General features: G+C 36.2%; 2 protein-coding genes across 3 annotated transcripts; one reads left to right on the plus strand and one right to left on the minus strand.

The window, feature by feature from the left end:
- Positions 1-10,626: 10,626 nt before the first annotated feature.
- Positions 10,627-12,524, minus strand: LOC306879950 (uncharacterized protein C2orf81 homolog; the record flags this gene model as incomplete). Its single annotated transcript, XM_079433180.1, has 2 exons — positions 10,627-10,818; positions 12,288-12,524. 2 exons carry the CDS (start codon positions 12,522-12,524, stop codon positions 10,627-10,629), a joined length of 429 nt encoding a protein of 142 aa, XP_079289306.1.
- A 1,307-nt stretch (positions 12,525-13,831) lies between these two features.
- LOC306879764 (uncharacterized protein) lies at positions 13,832-23,684 on the plus strand. Of its 2 annotated transcripts, none has more exons than XM_079432944.1 (12): positions 13,832-14,084; positions 14,329-14,478; positions 16,383-16,554; positions 16,647-17,958; positions 18,035-18,174; positions 19,044-19,248; positions 19,344-19,448; positions 19,528-19,712; positions 19,804-19,945; positions 22,105-22,728; positions 22,840-22,914; positions 23,161-23,684. In XM_079432944.1, exons 3-12 carry the CDS (start codon positions 16,549-16,551, stop codon positions 23,163-23,165), a joined length of 2,799 nt encoding a protein of 932 aa, XP_079289070.1. In that variant the 5' UTR covers positions 13,832-14,084; positions 14,329-14,478; positions 16,383-16,548; the 3' UTR covers positions 23,166-23,684. The 2 variants fall into 2 exon arrangements, with proteins under 2 accessions (XP_079289070.1, XP_079289071.1); XM_079432945.1 differs by having other exon boundaries at positions 22,309-22,728; positions 23,161-23,673.
- Positions 23,685-24,297: the final 613 nt, after the last annotated feature.

A 24,297-nucleotide genomic window follows, 5' to 3' on the forward strand; every position in this document is an offset into this window, starting at 1 on the left:
GTTCAATAAAATAGACAATCATAATCCTTCAGAAGTAAAGGCAGTGTATCCGACAGATTCTTCAAGATTAGCTGTTGAGATGGTCTGTTCAGCCCATTATTTTAACATATTACTGATGTATATTTTTGGTCCACCAAAGAGTGTCCTGTGCACACTTTGTATATCTGTCTTTACAACCACAAATTACCATCCCGTAACATTTTATGATCCAATAAATATGGGTTATTGGGAGATGAAAGAACCAGTCTTCCATAAAACAGCTTTACTGTAAGGATGTGCAGATGCTGTTGAAACCTCTAATAAAATCAGCTCTGGACACACTGAACACTCTCCACCTGCTCGTGATTAAGAGGGACTTTGGAGGGCACCATCTGGCTTTCTGACCAGAGCGAGAACGAAGGGAACGGAAGGATAACAACTGGAGAAGACCTCAAGGGAGCTTTGAAATCCAGTAAGTCTAGTCTGTCTCCCAGTCACTTTAGGGCATTTACACATCCCTGCGCAACCTTGAATCCTTGTCAAGCAGACTATACTGTCAAGCTAGTACTGAGTTTTTGAGTGAAACTGCAGGTTAATGCACTTCTGTCTGACATCTGGAACTTGAGACTGCGGTATCATCTCATCAATCTGACTCAAAGAAAAAGTGGAACTATTGAGCAGCTTTACATGTCTTGGTGTCCCTCAAAACGTTCCTTCTGATAAGGAATAAAAAGCTAGCAACATAGTAAAAAAGTTTTTTTTATATAAACATTGCACAGTATAAGATATAAGCATAAGTAATGCTGCGTTCCAGACAAGCTCAGAAGTGGAAACATCCAAATTGAAATGTCCCACTTCAAACCTCAGTGAGTTTGAGTTAATCACACGTCATGTTAACATATTTACCTCATGATTTCGCTATGACACAACGAGAGCATTTTGTTTTTTTGTGTCAATTATGGCAAAAACTGAAAAAAAATTGCATAAAACGCTGCCGTTTGTTTTGAAAACATGACGAAAAAGCAAAAGTTGAGGTTTCATTTCATTAACTTAATGTGTAATGTTTTTACGTTTAACACAAGGTAGCTTACACTACGCCCGTTGGATGTAGTGACATCAAATAAGCAGTTTGCTGAAGTCAGGGTTGATCGATCTGCCCCGAGTTCACAGGTTGGATATCTGACTTCAAGCGGTGTTATAGACGTTATTTCCAAGGAGGAGGTGGGAAAAATCAGAACTTCAAGTCATCTAGAACGCAGCATAACAAGGTAGTAGTTATTCCAAACAAAGCCTCTGTTCTGTCTTGTACCACCTTTATTCTGTGATCAATGTTGCTGACAAAAATGTTAATGTGTTTTCGGTTTGAATAATGTAGTTTTACACCTTAACATGTTTAACAGTAGCCAGCATAACAAACAAACAAGAAAGGTTCATTCTTAAAAGGATTATAATGGCATTTCCGTGCAAGGATTGTATAAATTGTGCCATAACATTATATTTCATAAGACAGTTAACTGAATTGGATGGCTGAAGGAACATAAGAAACAATTAGAAAACAAATTATATACAAAGGATTCTTTGGTTTTAAATACTTTCTTCTTTCTTATCGCAGTTTAATATGCAAAGACAAATATTGTAAGTAAGCCATTGGTAGGTGGCTGTGCTGCTGTCAAAACATTGCTCTGTTTCTTTGAGCATCCCAACACAGCAACTGTGGCTCAGTGTTATTTTAGTATTATTTATATAACATTATAGTATTTATTCATATTTTAAATTAGTCTGGACATAGGAAATGATTCACTTGAGACAGACATTTTTTTTCTAATGCTTTTAAGAGTACTGTTGTGAAACCACTTCTAAAGAAAATAAACTTGGTCTGATCTCTCCTTAATAACTATAGGCCAATTTTGAATATTTTATTGTTAATTAAGATCTTAGAAAAAGTTGTATTGCAACAGCTTAATCAATTTTTGGATGAAAATGGTTTTCGGGAGAAATATCAGTCAGGTTTCAGACAAGGTCATACTGAAAGAGCATATTAAAGGTAGTAAACGATCTGAGAATAAATACAGACAAAGGTAATGCATCCGTTTTAATCCTCTTAGATCTAAGTGCAGCATTTGACATGGTTGATCATTGTGTTCTGATAAACAGATTGGAAAAATGTATAGGTCTCTCTGGTAATGTTTTATATAGGTTCAAAACGTATATATTACAGAAAGGAACTTTTTTGTGAGTATAGGTGGTTGTACATCAAAGAACAATGACATATTTTATGGTGTTCCACAAGGATCAATCCTCGGCCCAGTTTTATTTTCATTATATATGCTTACTTTAGGCAGCATAATTCAGAAATTCTACATGAATTATCATTTTTATGCTAATGACATACAATTATATATTTTGGTTTATCCCAGAGACACTGTTGTAATGGTTGTCGAACTGTCTGTCCAGCATTGTAAAATGGATAAATGCAAATTTTATAAAACTGAATGAAGATAAAACTGACCATGCATTTATCTTCTCTCGACTTGATTGCAGTAGTGCTATGTATACTGGCTTACCAAAGGATTCTATAGTTAGTTACATTTGATGAAATGCAGCGGCCAGAGTATTAATTAAATTAAATAGCGAGAACATATTACACTGGTTTCAACTGAATTACATTGGTTACCAGTTCATCAAAGGTTTAATTTAAAGAATTAATTAAAATTTTATTTTATTTTATTAGTCTAAAAAACAATGCATAATCTGGCACCATCGTACATTTCTGACTGTTTGTCTAAATATATTCCTAACAGAATGTTACGATCCTAGCACTGGTCTTTCGGCACAATACACAGTAAATCTTAAGCGATCTGGTGGTACCTCTTTTAGTCATCAGGCCTATGCTCCAGAAATCTGGAACAGTCTACCAAAAGAAGTGAGAGAGTCCACAAGTATTCATATTTTTAAAAGGCGAGTTAAGACATATCGTGTGTGTAATTTTGCATTGTTTTATTTTATCTTTTGTGCTTTGTTTTCTTTTTTCTTCTATATTTCTTAATATTATTTACTTATTGAATCATTATATTTGTTTTTTGCTTGTGAAGCACTTTGAGTTGCATTATGTATAAAAAGTGCTATATAAATAAATTATGCTGTTATGTTAGCTTTTTATTTTTTTATATTGTCAGTTTTTATTTTTAGTACTTCATTTAAAAAAAAAAAATTTTTTTGTTGTTAGTTGCCAATGTTACATATTTAGAAAATATATTTGTTTTAAAAATTATAAAAATATTGAATGATAAAATATTTCTGTATTTATATTAAGCCCAATTTAATTTAATAAAAAAATGATTAGTTAGTTTACAATAATCAATAATTTGGCTCTTTGTCCAAAAATAAAAAATAACAAACAATAATAAAATAAAAATAAAAATAAAAACAGACAGGGGAAGTGTTCAGGGTCACCTGTTTGAAGTCTTTATTTTTGCAGTTCTGTTTCACACAGAAATCACACAGGCTTTCAAAGAAAATGTCAAATCTTTAATGACCGCAGTCAATCATTTGATTTATGAAGTAATCAAATAATAGTTTTGTTTTGCCATCTGACCGCTTTTACTATCTCATTAACTGATTATGTGAAGGCTGCCAAAGAATAACTGATTTTCTGTTTGACAATTCACTTGATAAAAGGGTTTTTCTGTGGTCTGAGGTGAATGATGTAAGAATTGAGGCTATAACCTGCAGCAGTAGTGTAATAAGCGGTATATTCAATGCACAGTTAAGAACAAAGATTCAAAGAAAACAGGTAAAGGTCACCATGGAGATAAAAGACAGAAAGCCACAATAACTCAATAGAATGTGATTTTCAACTGACAAAGATGATCTAGAGTTAGCATGAATTAAAGAAAATAGACAACTATAAAAATTATTTTTAGGGTTGCTTGATGGTATTTTAAAAGCTCTTAACACCTTAAAATATTTACATTTTTCTACTTTCTTTCTGACTTTGAGTAACATCTGCCTCTGAAAGAAGATTTTTCTTGTTGGGTGAAGGGTTTTCTAAAAAGGTAATCGATCCATCAGAGAAGGAAGTGATTTTTAAATGGCTCACCAGCTGGCATTTCTTAAAAAGAATGACATCTCTGGATGTTAGTGCTGGACTGTTTTGGCTCTTCAGCTGTGCTCCTCAGGTAACTAATCATGTTTTAGATGTTTGTGAGGGAGTGAAGACTGACACAGTGGGGGTTTGCGCTGACAGGTCTTGGAGAGGCTTTAAAAATGCAAATAGACACATACAGATAAAAGAATGAAAAAGGGGTGTATTATGCTTGTCAGCTGGGAGACATGAAGGTCAGATTGTGTGCTGCAACCGCACCTGAACCTCCACAAAGTGTCAATGGAGAGAAAAGATACTGTATTTATGACAGTAGTGACAAGACACACTAAGCATCGTGTCTGTCTCGTCATGCACCACCAGCAGAACTCTTCATGTCCACCTATGTCATTCGCATTGACGATGAAGTTTCAAGCAAAGGATCGGTTTAAGGAAATCTCCCTCAAAAGTCTCTTCTTTAACCCAGCCGATAGGGAAAGTTCTCAAAACTTTTACTAATGTTTTTTAAAAGTTATAAATGTTAGGATAAAACGTTCTAAAGTAATGTTTGTGGAACATTCTTATAACTTTGTTAATTAATGTTGTCAACGTTATGACAACATTAATAAGAACGTTCCACAAACATTACTTTAGAATGTTTTGTCTTAACACAAAACACTGACAAAACGTTCTGAGATCAACTTTTTCGGAACGTCCTTTTAATGTTTTTTGAACGTGATGAATGTTCTCATAACGTTGAGAGAAAACGTTCTTAGAACAACATACGAATAACGTCCTTATGTAATTAAGAAATGTTTTTGTAATCTTTAAATAACATTATAATCATGACAAGAAAATGGACATTTTAGCATTATTGGAATATTAAAGGGATAGTTCAGCCAAAAATGTTGAGCACAAAAGAAGATATTTTGAAGAACATTGCTAACCAAACAGTTGATGGTCAGGAAGGTTACTTTGCAAATGTAAAAGGTTACAGGTTACTAGGGCTGTAGTACTCGAGTCCGGTCTCGAGACGTTTTTCTATCGTCTCGGACTTGTCTTGGACTCGTTGGTATTTGGACTCGGACTTGGTCATTGGACTCACCAAATGTTCTAGTTGGTCTCAACCGAGTCCAGCTATATATGCTTTTTTTCTCTCTCTTTCAAAACAAAACCATTAATCTGGCTCGCTTAAATTTTCGCTTAAAACTCTCAAAAAACATTATACTTTGAGTAAAAATAAAGTTAGTAGAATGTTTTTGTAACCTTTAAATAAAGTTCTAATCATGACAAAAACATTCCGGAAACATTTCAAAACAGTTATCCTCCAATGTTTTTATAACCTAAATCTGTTACCTGAAACATAAATGTGACCCCAAATTGTGGATAAGTGATGCGTGGCCAGTATCAAATCAAACTGTGATTGTTATCATTTGGCATTTACACAACCAAAGAGGAGATGTGATCTAAAAACATTTATGTGATGCCCTTTAAAGCCCCCGCTGAGAAAATCAAAAATGAAACTGATTAAAAACCGTTGGTAAACTCACACGTCTGAGAGTTTGATGGGGTAAAATAAGGAAAAGAGTTTTTAAAAGATCCCCGCAGTGCAGAGAAAGGCATTTCCAAACAATTTCGGTACCGCTGAGGACTGAGAGTTGAAACGAGAGTGTAAACCAGCTAGAAAATCAGGTCATGAGAGAGTGTAATGATCGGAACAGCGCAGGTATGGCTGAGCGCAGACAGACCTTTAAATAGTCATCATCAGTATGCCACTCTTGTTCTTTAGATGTTTTGGAACTTCTTTTTTATTCTTCGGGAACAGAATAGAACAGCGGGAGGTCTCGTTGGCGTCTTTCGCAAACTCACCTTAATAGAACCTCTGGCTCTAATTTTACTCTCACATGAGGAATAAAAGCATTTTACATTTGTACTTCATTCTTATTTTTGGCAGCCGAAGGGCAAGGAAGACACGTGGATCAGAGTCTCAATGCTGAGATCACAGTCTACATGAATATCTTTTTATGATTTTACCCAAAATTCTTCTAATCTCATATCATCCTTGCATTGACACAGAACCGGCATTTGTGAGTCACTCCATTTATTTTGGCTGGAACTTTTCTAGCATTTAATTTTAGGCCTGTGTGGTAATATAGACTCAAGATTGATATGCTACATTAAGTCTATCAGCATAAAGACTGGAGGAGCTTCTAACAGCGATGCTCTTTATTTAGTTCACTTGAATGTCTTTAATCGCTGTAAAGAAAAGGCGGGTTATGTTTTTCCAACCCAGTGTTTCCATTTCCAAGAACGCTCCAGTCCCCACAGGCCTTTACTTGCATGAATATACATGAGCGTACGGCATTCATACTGATGTTGCTTGTTTTGTGCAAATGTTAAACCACAGTTTGTGTCATCCAATCAGGTATAAAACGACCATGCAGTTCATAATCATGAGGTTGTTTTTCCACAGCTGAACTAATGTACATTTTGTAACTGAGTGCTTTCCATGTTGTCAGTTTAAAACTCTGTCATGGTTTTGCCATGTGGGGACTGTTTATGGTATTGCAGTGACATCTTGTGGAGGAAATTATTGTGGATCCAGCTGATGTGGTTGAAGTTTATGCTACTCCATAATGGTTCCAACACTAATGATTGTCTTATATATTATAGTTAGTTTGAAAAAACAGATTGAAAGGAAGGATGACTGGGAGCAATTATAAAGTTTTCCTTGATAACTTCTTTTGGAAAAGAAATGGATGCATGTATGTGCCAATAGTAAATACTGAAATATTTACACAATAAAACCTGATCATATTATAATAATATTGGATTTAATAAAACAAGTCAGAATGTTACATTTGTTCCATGTTGCCCCAAAGGTTGTTGTAAACTTGTTTTTTGGGGGGTTGTAAGATTTGTAACTGTTTTTAGTAAAAAGTGCAAAACAATAATATTATGAAATATCATTGCGATTTAAAATAAATGTGTTCTATTTTAATATATTTTAAAATGTAAGTTCTGTGGGAACCGTAATAAATGTTTTCAAAAGTTCAAAAGATCAGTAGGCTATATTTAAAATAACTATACAGCAATGTAAAAGTCTTTGCTGTCACTCTTGATCAATTTAAGGCATCCTTGGTGAATAAAAGTATAAAGTAAAGAAAACTTTACATCGGTGACAAAAGCATAAGTACTGTACAACATTTACTAACATGATCTGATTGAATCAATCTTCAGGTATTTTAATAATGTTTATGACATATTTTTAAAGTAGTTACCTGAATGAAAACTAATTTAATCAAAATGTTTTTTTTAATTCAATATTAATTTTGCAAGTGTTTTTGATATATCAACCTCGCTGGTGTAAACTGGGAATTTTAGATGAGATCTGAGGCTAGCTAAGCAAGGCTTTTGAAACCATTAAACCAATTTTCTTGTCGTCTGGATTTCTGGGACCAGAATAGCAATAGGCTCCATCTACAAATGTACATAATTCTTCCAGATGTGTCGAAACAACTTAAAAGCACATATTTTTGCTTTTAGCACATATATATTTCACCACACTTCTTAAACCACAGTGTGAGGATGTAATAACTATGATTTTGTTTACTGAATATTCATGAGTCCCTGACGATAGAAGCCTGTATATAAAAACACATGAAACCACAGTGACTAATTTTCCCTGAGTTCCAGTGAGGTTCCCATGACAACTGTTGTTCCTGTTGATTGCATTACTTTAAGAGTCAGTATCATGAATGGAAACGGATATAGAATTGCTCATTAAAACAGAAGAGCGCTTAGGTGATGGTGCGTTATATATATATTTTTTGGATTAGTGTAGACAGTCAAAATCCATAAAAATAGGGCATAATGTACAGTAGTAATATGAAGGATTTTTTTTCCATATAGATTTTTTTTGAAGTGTTGTAAGTAACTGTGTTTTATTTTGCACTTCATTGAGTTTTAGGGTTAGAAATTTCTATAAAATTAATGGATAATATCCTGGCAGAAAATGACCAGTACTTTGGCCGGATGAAAAACGAAAATGCAACCAAAAACTTAATTAAATTAATTTGGCATACCACCAAATTAAGTTGGCAGTAACATTGGGTGGATTCATTCAATTATTCATTAAATTGCAGGTATGAATAACAGACAGATGTCGAAGATGAATTAGGTCTAATTGCTATTACTGCCACAACAGTCACAGAAAAATGCAGACAAGACAATAATTTACTAAATAAAAAAAGTGCAGTAAGAAATTTCGGTAACACTTTAGAATAGGGAATGTTTATTCACTATTAACTACGACTTTTCCCTCAATAAATTTCTAATTTGCTGCATATTAATAGTTTGTAAGATAGTTGTTAAGTTTCGGTGTTGGGTAGGATTAGGGATGTAGAATAAGGTCATATAAGGCATTAATATGAGCTTAATTACTACTAATAAATGGCCAATATTCTAGTCATATGCATGCTAATAAGCAACTAGTTAAGAGACCCTAAAATAAAGTGTTACTTAAATTTCTTTACATTGTCCGCAGAGGGAAGCTCCAGTACATGTTATTATTTTTATTTATTTTTATTTTGATCATTTATAGTAGGGTAAGATGACTTTCTTTTTTTTTCCAGCCTTGGTTCACCCATCAGCTCATGAGTTTCTGGAGCTCATGGCATCACTGTTTCCTCACCTCAGGCCCAAACTGTGTTTGATGAGTCAGTGTTTTGAGGCTGAGAGACCCAAATGAAATATTTTTTTTAGTTCTTAAGTGAATTAGAACTAAACTTGGCAAGCATTAGAGGCAATTATACTGTAAGAGGAACAGGGACTTGCTTCCTTTGAGTTCCTTTGCTTATGTGCACAGGTGCCCCTCAAGGCTGTGTGCTCAGCCCGCTGCTCTTCACACTGCTGAGCCACGACTGCACTGCCAAGTTCAGCTCCAACCACATCATCAAGTTTGCTGATGACACAACAGTGGTAGGTCTCATCAGCAACAACGATGAAACGCACTACAGAGAGGAAATGGCACAGCTGGCTGAATGGTGTGGCACTAACAATCTGTCCCTCAATGTGGAGAAGATAAAGGAGGTTGTGATGGACTTCAGGAGAAACTCCGTTGACCACCCCCCACTGACCATCGACAGCTCGACTGTGGAGAGAGTCAGCAGCACTAAATTCCTGGGGGTGCACATCACAGAGGATCTCACCTGGACCACCAACACCATGTCACTCTCCAAAAAGGCACAACAGCGCCTACACTTTCTCTGCCAGCTGAAAAGAGCAAGTCTCCCTCCACCCATCCTAACCACATTCTACAGAGGCACCATTGAGAGTGTGCTGACCAGCTGCATCACTGTCTGGTACGGGAACTGCAGTGCTGCTGACCGCAAGACCCTCCAGCGGACAGTGAACATAGCTGCAAAGATCATCTGTGCCCCTCCCCCCTCCATCCTGGACATATTCCTTACACGATGCTCCAGCAAAACCAACAGCATAGTGAAGGACTCCACCCATCCCTCCCACAGTCTCTTCCAGCTCCTACCATCAGGAAGACGGTACCGGAGCATCAGAGCCAGACTGCTCAACAGCTTTTTCCCCCAGGCTGTGAGAGCCCTGAACTCAAACCACCCCGCCCCCCTCTGAAACCCCATGCAAACCCCTACCTCCTGAAGCATGGAACACACCCCACCCAAAACACCCCCCCCCCCCAACCCCAACCTTACCACACCAAAGAAAAAGCTGTATGGAACTTTTTTTGTGCAATTGGAAGTGTGCTACACACAGGTGAGTGGGCCTGTACAAACCACCTGAAGTAACACACTATAAGGAAGAGTATACTTATAGTATACTTATACTTATATAAGTATACTATATAGTACACTTATAGTTAAATCTGTCAGTAGGTTAGTTGTGTATAGGTTTATAGTGTTTTTTTACTTCATTGTTGTATGTCTGTATTTATGTAGCACCGTGGTCCTGCGAGGCACGACATTTCGTTCCACTGTATGTCCCCACATGACTTGAACTTGAATTTATGTTTGGAGTTTTAAGGAAGTCAGATTTTTTTAGTTTTTGTGAATAATTTGGTATCATCACTCTATTGACTTTGAGCGGTAGCAGGTTGAAGGTGAAGTAGATCTGTTGAGACATCATGTACAGTCAGTATCCCACATTAATCTTTTGAAGTTTGTATTTTGTTGATATTATTTAAAACTGTTTTCTCTTTTAAAATACTTTAAAATCGAATTTATTCCTGATGTAAAGCTGAATTTTCCGCATCTTTACTCCAGTCTTCAGTTCCACGTTTCTTCAGAAATTGTTTATTAGATATCAAATACATTATTACATATTAATATAAAGAATAAATATTTTATTTAATGTCTGGGTTAACAAATGACAGTTAGCAACAGGAATTTGGTTTCAGTCATAACAAACCTCTGTCTGGTCCACCAGTCTTTTCACGTTAGGCTGTTTGGTATGTCATATAAACCTAAGATATAGCATGTTATCATAAAGTCAGAGAATTTCCCTACTGTCTACATCCCACCTTTTCTTACCTTGTGCTATTCCTGAGCAGCATGAAGCACAGGTACAGATCCTTCAGCCCAACAATCAATCGCACAGGGCTGAGGTTCTGGATCCTCTTGCCAAAAGAGTTCATGTTCTGGATCATCCCCTTCATCTCTCCTCAGGAGAAGGCATTCTAGCGTCTCCACCAGGTTATGTTGTGCCCACCACACCGAGAAGGGTATCAACTGGTTGGAGGACAGAAAGTTTGTGTATGAGCTAAATAAATGCCTCAAAACTTTCCCATTGTAAGTAAGCTATTCGTATACTGTAAACCTATAGACCTTAATCAGTTTAGACACCATATTGAACTTTACATGGATGAAAATGAGGCTGTGAGGGATAGGCTTACAGTCTTTACAATGGCCTGTGCTGTAAAAAAGTCCTAGATCATGTAATTGTCAAGACTCACAACTTTCAAAGATGTTTTATGGAGTTTTTGTCTAGTTAAAGTCTTTTGGAAAGATGTTTCGTCAGCTGAAAAATTGTTATGTTGTTAAACAACAATGGATACTAACTAAAGTTAGTAACTAAAACTATAACTGAAATAAAAAAAAATTACAAACATCCAGTAATATTTATCAGAAAATAAATGATAAAACGGACTCAACAAAATGACTAAAACTTTAAAATTTAATAAAAAAAAATTCAAATAAAAATATTGATAAAAAGCTACAATAATATCTCACTGATACTAAAATAACAATGGTGTATTGTCTGGATGATTACACTCTGTAACCTGTTTAAACATAAATTGGCATAACCTACACTCACCGGCCACTTTATTAGGTACACCTGTTCAATTGCTTGGTAACGCAAATTGCTAATCAGCCAATCACATGGCAGCAACTCAATGCATTTCGGCATCTAGATGTGGTGAAGACGACTTGCTGAAGTTCAAACCGAGCATCAGAACAATAGAAGATTAGAAAAACATTGCCTGTTCTGATGAGTCTCGGTTTCTGCTGCGACATTCAGATGGTAGAGTCAGAATTTGGCGTAAAGAATATGAAAGCATGGATCCATCCTGCCTTGTCTCAACGGTTCAGGCTGCTGGTGGTGGTGTAATGGTGTGGGGGATATTTTCTTGGCACACTTTGGGCCCCTTAGTACCAATTGAGCATCGTTTAACCGCCACAGCCTACCTGAGTATTGTTGCTGACCATCCCTTTATGACTACAGTGTACCCATCTTCTGATGGCTACTTCCAGCAGGATAATGCACCATGTCACAAAGCTCAAATCATCTCAGACTGGTTTCTTGAACATGACAATGAGTTCACTTTACTCAAATGACCTCCACAGTCGCCAGATCTCAATCCAATAGAGCACCTTTGGGATGTGGTGGAACGGGAGATTTGCATCATGGATGTGCAGCCGACAAATCTGCAGCAACTGCATGATGCTATCATGTCAATATGGACCAAAATCTCTGAGGAATGTTTCCAACACCTTGTTGAATCTATGCCACGAAGAATTAAGGCAGTTCTGAAGGAAAACCCAGTACTAGCAAGGTGTACCTATAAAGTGGCCAGTGAATGTATATCCTATGAATAAATAAAACAGCCAAAAGTAGCATACAAGCATATGGAACTTTTGCAAAGCAATTTCTATATAAATATACATATTAACATTAATTTTGTGAATTTTCTGCTCACCTGTCTTTGTAGATACACCTGATAGCATCTGTGCATCACTCCTTCCATCAGTTCTGCTATAATATCCACCACCACCTCCTCACCCTCCTCCTGGGAGAGCATGCTGGTCCAGGTAGACTCTGTGAGGCGGCCTGGGACAATGTCCACGGTCTCAACAGGCTGGACCGAAGCAGCATTACCTGGGACAGAATCAGTGCGGCTTTTATCTCCCCGTGATTTGGTAGCTGAGCGACGCATGGTCTTTTGCCTTCTGGGGAAAAAATAAATAAAAATAACCATGGGACCAGAGCAAGAGGACACCAAAATATATATATATAAAATAAAATAAAATAAAAAATGCAGTCTTAGCTCACTTTTGGAACATGCACCATCCTAATGTAGTACAATGCAGAATAAACAAAATTATAAATTAAGGATAATTTAGTTATTAGTTGTCACACATGGGGAAGTTGTTTCAAAAATGTTTTTCTCAGTAACTGCTATCTCAGTTTTGAGTCCAAATAAAAATTTGATAAATAATTTGAGCAAATTAGTATGTTAGTAGGTTTTTTTTCCAACATAAGAATTATTTCATGTGCTTTTCAAAAGTGGTCATATAACACCAGTGTTGGGTAAGTTACTTTCAAAAAGTAATTAATTACAGTTACTAATTACTTCATCAATATTGTATTTAAATTACTTTACTAATTACTCTATCTGAAAAGTAACTTAGTTACTCAATAAGTAACTTAATTATTCAAATCGCTAATTAGGCTACATCTTAAAATCCCTATAAACCTTAATAGAAATTAAACTCTATATTCTTTCAATTCGAGTCAAACATAGAATAGTTTAGCCTTTTAGCTTTAAAACAACTGTAATACTTAAACATTTTTATGAAAAAAATGTAACCACCTTTGGTTAACAAATAGAAATACTCTGCAAAATATCTGAATAACAAAAAGGCTTAAAAGTTAAACAATACATTTCAGTTTGGCAAGATGTTCAGGAAAAGCCCAACTAGTAAAATCTGTACAGGTTTATGTCAAAATAACACGTTAACTAATGTAGGAAAGAATAAATTACAGAAATGATCTTCTCTGCTGCATAATGTCAGATCGCGCTGTTCTTATGAGGTAAATTTCTCATAGCAGGTCTTCTTTCAAAAATGATGAATATTAGATGATTTTTTTTTTTCTTAATATTTTACTTTTTTTTTGTATCTAGGTGAGGGCATATGCGCGCAGGTGACTGCATATAATGAGCTCAGACACGGGAAAGACTGTACCTTGCTTTAGTTTCATACGGATTGCATAATCAGAAACATTAGTTTTTAATTTGAATTCGTTCAAGTGTCAAGTAGACACTTCAAGATTTTTAGATTCTATTGATTTTAGTCTTATATGTATCTGAGTCAGAGCCGGCGCCAGGGCACCTCCATCAGAGGTGCATTTGAATTTCTGGGGGGGGGGCACAAATCACGTTTTGTGTGTGGCGAGTGGTGGTGGTGGGGGTTCGGGGTGGGATGGGAAGCGTGCAATCTGTGATTGCGTGCAGTTTCTGACGCTCGCTAAAGCGTGCAATCGCTTTCTTATGTGCACTGTTTTACCGGTTTCACTTTCGCTTTCGAAACGATCACGTTCAGCAAGAAGGGGAGAGGATGGAAAGTGGGGGCACCGTAACTCTGCCCGCGAATGCCCCCTCTTGGTGCCGGCCCTGATTTGAGTATTTAAGGTTTCTCTGTGAATCAGGAAAATCTGAAAGTGAACGCACCCGCACGCGGAGGGTTAAAGCCGCTGCATTCAATATCTTTAGACGGTAAATTTAGATTTCGAATTCAATATTGCTTTTAGAACTGTTGAAATTATTTACTGTATGTAACGCAAGTACTTTATAAGTAACTGTAATTAAATTACCTAAAAATGAACAGTAATCCCTTACTTTACTTTTTCAGTGGATAAGTAATTTAATTACAGTAACGCGTTACTTAGTAACGCGTTACACCCAACACTGTATAACACTCACCGGCGCGTCCTGCTTCTGTTGTTGACTTCGGATCCAGGTTGCTAAGCAGCCAGACGCCTCTGAGCACGAAGACACCGGAAACGACGAAATACTGCAGCCATTTTGCAGCAAATTCAGGACAGCAGGGCTAGGCCAGCGGTCTCCGGACAGAGTATCTAAATAGCGCAGAATTATGGCGGGGACGACGGTAAGTTGGTGCTTTTGTGATGTTTTATTCATTTTAGCGTTATCGGTGAACACTAGCGCTTTTGGTGCAGAACAGGGTTTGCTGGAAAAGGTGGCCCGGAGAGTGCGGTTGTGTGTTGATTTGTACGCGACCAGCGCGGAATCACGGGAATGAATCCTTCTTGATTATATTAAACTGGTTTCGATGCAGATCCTGTAGTAAATGCGTTTTTTCAAAGCTTCTAGACACCTCCTGCATCTGTTGCAAGGCATACGCATGCGTCTCTGTGTGTGTGTGTGTGTGTGTGAGAGAGAGAGAGAGAGAGAGAGAGTGTGTGTGTGTGTGTGTGTGTGTGTGTGTGTGTGTGTGTGTGCAAAGTTATGCAAGTTAACAAAGTAACGTTAATGAAATGAATCAAACACTAAAGTCTTTTCCTTAGTCGTTACAAGGTTTTTTTCTTGTTTTCCTAATGTCATGAAGTGGAAGCATGATTATTCCTTTCTTTTTGTTCATAAACTGTCAGATATAAATATGTAATTTCTAATAAATTGTGTTTTTGTTTGCACCTGCTTAGGGACTGCAGATATAAATGACTGTAAATTAAATGTGAATGTTTATGTAAATTAAATTAATATCATATACACAAAGCAAAATTCATGTCAACTGTGCCAAATGCTTGACTGTTTTGATGGTTGATCTTTTATGAATATTTCATCTCGATACAGGACAATCTTAAAGCTATTAAGGCGTCTTTGCTGCGGAAAAAGATAAAAAGATTATGTATGAGATGTTAACTCAATTTAAAGAAAGAACGTATGTGAAAGGTGTGACAGACCTTTTAAAGAAGTAGTTAATCCAAAAATAAAACTCGTCACCATTTACTCACACTTATGTCGTTCCAAACCAAGAAGGAAAAAAAAAATCTCTTGTTTATCTTTAAAACGCAGATGAAGATGTTTCATGAAATTTGAATTATTTCTGTTATTCCATTCAAAGTCCATTCCTTGACATATAAACATTGATCAGTGGCACGAGCATGTTTGAGCTTCTCACATATTCTGTGCTCTTATACAGTCATGGCCAAAAATATGGTAAATATAAACAAAGAAGGCTGTGAAAATTAATCTGCATTGTTAATCCTTTTGATCTTTTATTTAAAAAATTCAGAAATATTTTCTTTGGTTTTTCTCATTCTGATGGATGATTAAGGGAATTTGGGCTTTGTTTTCCCTCCTATTTATATTTCTGTGAATCAGGAAGCCATGGCTGGATAATTTCATGTTCATAATCACCCTGCAGTGCTCAAAATTGTGAATATGAATGGGAATATACTTCAGAAATATTTTACTCATAATAATTTGTAGGGGTGCCAATAATTGTGTCCAATGTTTATTTGAGAAAAACATTTATTTCATAATGATACCCCCCCCCCCCCCCCCCCCCCATTTTAAATTCTTAATATCCAATGAAAGGTTAGATTTGTGTGAATTTTTTAAGTCAAAGATCAAAAGGATTAACAATGCAGATTAATTTTCTCAGCCTTCTTTGATCATATTTACCAAGGGTGCCGATATTTTTGGCCATGACTGTATGTGCATTGATTAAGGTGTAATTGTAAATAAAAGCCTGAAGCATTTGTGTCTTCTTTAGAAAACTGATTAAAACACTCGATTCAATCTCTTTATGGACTTTTGAAGCATCATGGTTTTGGTTACCTTCATTACCTACATTAACATTATCTTCATTTGTGTTAACCATTCAAGAGAAATAAAAATATTATGGGTTATTATGGGAAACACAAGAGGCTGAGTGATGACAGAATTTTCATATTTGAGTGAACTATCTCTTTAATGGGTGCTCTATTCAGTGCCTGATTAGAAAACCCTAGCTATGTCATCTTAACTCTGTTTTTCTTTCCTTTGCAGAGACATATTACCATTCAGAAAGATCAAAAATTTCCTCAGTTGGAGAGATGCACAAAATGCTGCAACAATTTTCATTGTCCCTTTTGTATGGCCAGTATATTTAAGCCCAGCAGACCAGACAAAGTCAAATTACACTTGAAAAGCCACTGTAACAAAGCAGTTGTCCATGGAGGTATAAACATTTTCTTTACACATGCATATATATATTATGTGAAGTATAAATATATTTTACTAATATGCAAGTTTTTGTTTTTTTGTTTTAAGATTTCATTATTCACAGATGTGGACTGGGCTGTAGAGCATCACTCCATTATCACTGTATGTACTGTCCAAACCACAATTCTTAGGAGAGGCGATTTTAAAAACCATTTACAAGTCTGTAAGCATAATCCGAATTCAGAATCAGCCTCAAAAACGCTGTCAAGCACCAGTACGCCAGTGACCTCTCCGACAGTTATAACCACACCATCAATCATCGATACATCAGAGTCAATTCCTTCAATCCCATACACACCGCCAACCACCAGTACTGCTCTGACGATCACAGACACACCATCAACCACCACAGCAGCAGGAAAGTTTCGCGTACGGCCTGTTATTAAAAAAAGATGCCCATCGTGCAATATCCTCATCAATAAAAACAACCTACCAAAACATATGGAGCGCAAACACACAGATCAGTCGGTATTGGACATCGGTGAGACATTTCAGCTTACAAGCCAATGTATAGATGAGACAAATGGGATATTTGCAGTTCTCAAAGTTGCAAAAGGCCACGGCATCCCGCTTCACGTCCAAAATCATACATTGGAAGAAAACAACAGAGTCTTCTGCGAATCGAACGAGTGCCAGATTAACATAGATGTTGCGCAGAGGAGCGGCATCACATCGTACCAGTGCATGCATATCAGTGCAGCGAGCTTTTGCAAGTCTTTGGTTGAACAAGTCTCGCTGCAGGAAGACATTTTAACTGAGATGGTGAGAGGAAAATGGTTCAGCGAGAAAAAGAAAAAAGAATGCCTCGCTCTGCAACAGCTTGCTAATAGTAGCTGCATACCGCTTTCTGCTCACACCTCAATTGGGATCTCGTCAGCAAAAAAGTTCATTTCGGTTTTTGAACCCAATGTATCGTCTTATAGTCGTTTGGGTCGTGTCATGGTTGTATATAACACAAAATTAGACACTTGGCACTGTCCTTGTACCAAACTACGACGTTCATGTCTGCACAAATATGTCGCCAAATGGCATCTGTTTCAAACGCAGCGAGAGCTTTTCAGAACTGAGGGATCGCCGCATAAGCCACATTCAGAAGAAGAGGACATTACAGACAACAGTCATGTGTATCCACCAAAAGGTCTGGGATTGAAGTATATGGTGAATTACATTCTTCAGAACAAGAAGATACCTGCTGTTGTTCCTGAAGATATGCGGGTGCCATCGCCACGCAAAGATTACCCACAAAACCTTTGTGCAAATGAAACCGTGTGTCAGGAATGTCCAGGGGATGTGCTCCTCAGTGATCCTATGCTAATTACACCGAACGCCAAAATCCTGACCAATTGGTGCATTATTAAAGGTAGATTACATTGACCGTATGCTTGTGTGCTATTCAGTTACTTTGTTTTGTAATGTATGCTTGTTTTAATTGTTAGATATCTCCACTTACTGTAAGCAGTGCCCGCAGTGTGGAATGTTTTATCGTTATCAAGAGTGGAAAGATCGCCTCCATAACTTCAATGATCACATCATACTTGACATACCATTATGTTTAACTTTGAGAAACCTTCTGCAGGTAATCTTCAGCTTGATGAGGGTCTGTGGCATGACACTTTATTTTTTCCTTTATATATTAATTTATTCTAAAGTATATATTAAAGTAGTTTAACTGTCATTATAATGAACAAAAGCATCATTAAGAGAGAGAAATGACTGAAAATAAAACCTTAAGTAGTTTGACAATCTTTTATTATTATTTCTTTAAAAATATCTAAGCAAAACTGGTTAATATTTTAACCTTTTTTGGGTGGGGGGGCAATTCATAGTGTGGTCCAACTGACAAGCAGAAAAAATATATATAATAGGTCAACAAGTGTATTATTATATATTATATATATATATATTAAGTACACTTAATTATACTAAATGTGCACTTTTAGTATTCTTCAGATTATAAAAAAAAAACAAGTTTTAAAAAATGACTTTCCTAACACACTTAAGTACAGTAATAATATCAAATTAAGTCCTGGTTTCACAGACAGGTCTTAGGTTAAACCAGGTTTAGGCCATAGTTCAGTTAGGACATTTAAGTAATTTGGTGTGCATCTTGAGACAACAAAGGCACTGACATGTTTAAAGATCAATCAGTGCAAGTTTCTTTCAGTTGAGACAGCTCAGATTTACATTTTAGTCTGGGACTAGGCTTAAGCCTTGTCTGTGAAACCGGGGGTAATTTTTACTTTTTCAGAAGGTATACAAAGAGTTAATTTCTAAGAACATTTCTAAGTTTTTTAAAATAGATTATTCATTTTCCTTATCATGAATACTTTTGTCACTAATCCATGAATGTGTTGAGTTGTCAAATGCTCATTTTAAATGTTGAAAGTGATTGAACTTTTTTTTGGGGGGGGGGGGGGGGACGCTATCAACCAATATTTTCTCTAGGTCCATACTTCAGTGAGCAGAGCAGTTGAGTTTTTACAACTTACGACAGGAGTGGAGTTTCCACCTCCAGACACAATGCTGGATGCTTATTTGCAGTTTGAAGCCCTCACAGATCATGAATACAAGTATTCATGCCCCACCTGTGGCGATCATCCTCCGGTGGTTATCATCGGTGCACACAAACAGACTGCTTCTCCGTTATCAGGTATAAAAATTGCAATGCTGTTCATTTGCCAGTTTAATCCTTTAATACTTTTTTGACATGTTGTTCTTGTCATAGTAAAATACTCATGTTTTCAGAAAATGACATTGAAAAACCTCCAGAGAATTTTAAAGGGGAGGTCAGTCTGGAAGAGTTCTGGGAATCACTGTCCAAAGAGATGATCTGTCGAGGATTTGTTGCGAGTAAAATGCATATTACACTATATAGTAAACTTTTGGAAAGAATGTATCTTCAGATTTTTTTTTTCTTCTGCTGTTTTAGATGGTGAACACAATCCATTTGCAGTACTGCCAAGTTATCACTTTTGGGCTCCTTGGATTGGCAAAAACACGCGGCGTTCAGACACTGTGCTAAACACGGAATTTGAGAAAATCCACACTTCATCAGAGATTTTAAAAATGACAGTTACTGAGGAAAGACTCAGAGAAGAACTTTTCAAACAGAAGGTTTGCTTTATTAGTAGAACAACACTCAATGTTTTTGAATAAGTTATTTGCATTCAAATGAACATTTATGAAATAATATTGGTTTTGATAGGATGATGTGATTAGAACTTTATGCATTGAATGCGATGTGGACTCCACTGGATCTCGCAGCGATCTCCTTCTTAGATTGTGTAATGAAATGAAATCCAAGCAAACATATGACAAAATCTATTCAAAAATCTGGAGAGCCTCTGGTGAGTTTAATTTTCGCTCTACTGGTTTACCTCTATTCCTGTAAATGTGTGGTATAGGCCTTTATCACACTTCCGCGTTCGAAAAGCGGAAGATTCAAATAGTAGCGTAAAAGAACTTCCGCTGCAGCCTCTATCAACAGCTGGGCCCATAGCATGGCATTGTTGTGGATTATTTATGTAGAATTCAGCACATATATTCATCTTCTAAAGACACCACTCTCAGTTTACAACAATTAATTGAGTATTATGAAACAAAGGAATATGTTGTATAAAGAGAGTCGCGTCGCTCAGATAGGCTCATGTTACACATTAAAATGAAGGATGACATGATACATGGTCTGGAATCGGTATAAATACGCATTTTTAACATTAACGTTTATTGCGTCACTGTTCAACTAAACTAAATTAGTTTAATTTTCTTCACAAAACTGGCATCTGTCCATTGACAATAAAGCAGGCGGAAATTCCTTTACGCTACTAATCGGAGCTGGATGTGACGACACGCGGACTGTGATAAAGGCATATTGTGGAATTAATTAGTGTTTCTAACATTTAAAAAAAAAAATGACAAGGCAAAGATAGTTAACAATTTTATTTCCCCATTAAATATTTATGAATTAGTAATTCATAGCTTTTGTAAAAACACTTTTTACCTTCTAAAGAATGCATGTTCAAAAGTTTGGGTCAGAAAGATTTTTTTGTTTTGATTTTGAAACTCTCACAGACTGCATTCATTTTATTATAAATGCAATAAAACACTAATATTGTGAAATATTACAATAAAAAAACTTTTATTGTTTTAAAATGTAATTTATTCCGGTGACGGCAAAGCTGAATTGGTTCTCAATAAATATTTCTTATTATTATTAATGTTAAAAACAGTTGTTGCTTAATATTTTTGTGAAAATATTATAGATTCTTTTATTAATAGTACAAAATAGAAATCTATTATAACCTTATACAATTTTTTATCGCTTTTGATCAATTTAATGCATGTAGAATGTAAGAATAAAATATTTTTGGAAAAAAAACACTCCAAGCTTTAGTGTATTTTAAAATATTTCAAATATTTTAATACAAGATTTAGATTTAAATATTAGAAGATATTTTCTTGTGCCTGTGTTTTACTCACCCTCGAGTCATCTTAGGTGTATATGACTTTCTTTTTTGAGACGAATCCAATTAGAGTTTGTCCTCGCTATACCAAGCGTATACATAATAAAACGTGCCTCACACGGCTCAGGGGCATAAATAAAGGCTCCTGTAGCGATTCCATGCGTTTTTGTAAGAAAAATATCCATATTTCAAATGTAATAAACATTTTTCTCTCGGTTCTGCTGACTGTCTTACGTGTAAGCCGTAAAACCAGTCTCCTCTTGGCTTATATCGAAATCCTCTGACATTTTTTCTTTACAAATCCTCGGTTTGTACTTCTAATTCATGACCGGCATTTTGTTTTGTTCTCTCTATGCATTCGTCACTAATCACGCAATGCCAACGTCCTACGTCATCCGCTGGAACTGCTTCCGCAGTGATAGAAAAGTGTTTATTACATTTGAAATATGGATATTTTTCTTACAAAAACGCATGGATTTGCTACAGGAGGCCTGCACTGCACCTCCGGAGCCGTGTGAGGCACATTTTTTTATGGATGCGCACACTTAATTTAACGTGTTTATTTAACGTGTTTGGACAATTTTTTATATAACTCCGATTGGATTAGTCTGAAAGAAGAAAGTCAATAATATAACAGGCTAATTTTCATTTTTGAAAATTTAATCAAAAATGAAAATTCTGTCATTAATTACTCACCCTGATGTCGTTCCAAACCCATAAGACAGAAGAGCGTATGCAGTTTGCGCTCACCGTATATTCTCCAAAATGGCGCTACACTGATATAGAGGAGACAAACTGTTGAATAAAGTCGTTATTTTTGTTTTCTTTGCATACAAAAAGTATTCTCGTAGCTTCGTAAAATTACGGTTGAACCCCTGATGTCACATGGATTATTTTACCGATCTCCTTGCTACGTTTCTGGACCTTGATCGTGTAAGGAACCTTGCTGTCTATGGAGGGTGAATTTTTGGGTGAACTAACCCTTTAACCTATTCAATTGTTGTTGTTTTTTCTCTCTCTCTTCTGTGTTCTGTCTTTATTAGGAGGCTGGGGAGTGATTATGTGCCCCTGTGGAATTGTTTACTCCCTAAAATGCAATCTTCGAACTGAAAGTCCTCAAGATTTTGCTGATTTGCTGTTATCATGGCATCATATGCCTAATGTCATAATTTATGACTTTGCACAGGCTCTTGCAAAACACACCAATCTAAGGGCACCAGAAACTTTACCTTTCTCTCCATTTGAAGGATGCCTGGTGGAACCCACTCAAGCTAACAAAGAACTGGACAGATGTGGACAGCTGAAAGTGTCCCTGCCCTGGCTGGATGAAAAAACCAGAGGGACAGATCCTCACGGTCACCCAGTGACGGGTTCAGCTGATCATTACGTACTTTGTGACCGTTTTCATGAAGGCAGCACAGATGGAGATGTTCTGAGGAAGCTCACCCTCGTGCCTCAGCTGGCTGACAAAGTCAGTAGTGAGATTTCAGAGCAACTGTTTGCTGAAATGAAGAAGAACGACTACTTTTTGAACATGTCTTTGCCGTCAACACATCTGTTTCAAACGAGGAACATCCTTCACCACTATAATGAGAACAAGGCCAACAAACTGAGCACCAGATCAACCAAGAGTTTTGGATCCAACTTGCTGAATGAAGCGGTGTTGGGTAAATTTTAGATTTATGTAATATTAAGCAACATCTGAAATGTAGTGGAAAGGCATTGGAAAGATTAAAATAAAATTGGGCTTGTAACTGTAGATTTGTTTGTTGTAATAGAATCCTTAACCAGAAGCACAGATGGTGTGATGGAGGACACAATCCTGGCATCTTTGATGGTCCTGAGCAGCAGTGGTAAGTGTTTTTAAGTGTAATCACAAAGGCCTTTATTTATCCTGAGATGGGTTATAAAGGATATTTCAATGATTGTCCTAATGTTGTGTTCAAACACCTTCTAATAGAGTGCCAAGTATTGGACAATCAGCAGTGGTACATCGACTATAGTAGTATTTTTAATGTCCTAATAGCGCATATGTGCCATATGAATCTAACAAAAAAATATGAATGTGTTTGTGTTTTTTTTCTCTCTCTCTCTTTAAGCTTGACTGGGCCTTCAGCACCAACAACCTATTGGAGTTGGAAACTATATTCTGAAATCAATATTCTTGAATAATGAATTGAAATATTAATGACTGTGTTACCTGCAGTTAAAACCAATTTTTTTTTTTTTTTTTTTTATTAGAGACTGGATGATTTTTGGCATTAGTATATAATGTAACATTGCATTTTGTCTATTTAGAATTATTTTCAATTCAAAACTGATAATACTGGAACTGCCTCCTGATGAGGTTTTGGTCACTTTCTGCCAGTGTTAATATAGTTTAAATATGTTGTTTGAGTACTTTAGTTGTGATGCTTAATTTTCTTTTGTTTTATTTAAAGCAGTACTGGAATTGAAATATTGTATTAGAATTTTTTTATGGAATGTTTATTTTGTATTGTATATAATTATACACACATGACTATAAATACACTTATAACTACTGTTTGCAACATTATGAACAAGAAGAGAATTATATTATTGTATTAATAAAACATCACAATTGAAAGTGTATGTTTTAGTCCATTGGCTGAGACTGATTTTAACTACATAGGCCCCATCATTTTGAGATAAATGTGTTCAAAAGTCTGAAAATCAGTGTGTAACTTTAAGGAATGCCACTTCCAAACACCTTTTTTCTGCAATTAAGCACACTTTTTTGGGTGTTATTCCATAACATTTAGTTTTTATGTGTACCACTGTTCAGAACCTGGCTAGCTAACCATGTGCTGATTAACATCTTTGAGCTAGGTTCAACAGTATCTAAAATTGTCACTACTGAAACAATCACAACCGAAACATTTGGGTTTTTTTGGGGGGGGGGGGGGTGTTATTCCATAAAATGTCGTTTTTATGTGCATACAACTGTTCAAAACTGTGCTAGGTAACAATGTGCTGATTAGCATCTTTGAGCTGGGCCAAAAAGCATCTAAAATTGTCACTACCGTAACATTCTCGACCGAAACATGCCATCATTGTTTCAGTAGTGACAAAAGAGAACACTAAATCTTTTATTTGGGGGGAAATAAACTAAAATTTAGTATGTGAGTTAAAAATCTATAATGAGATGTGGTCGCTACCAAAACATTACTGTCGCAACCGAAAATGTGCAGTCACTACCGAAACATGTTATGATT

This window comes from Barbus barbus, assembly GCF_936440315.1.
Source record: "Barbus barbus genome assembly, chromosome: 14".
Classification (NCBI taxonomy): Eukaryota; Metazoa; Chordata; class Actinopteri; order Cypriniformes; family Cyprinidae; genus Barbus; species Barbus barbus.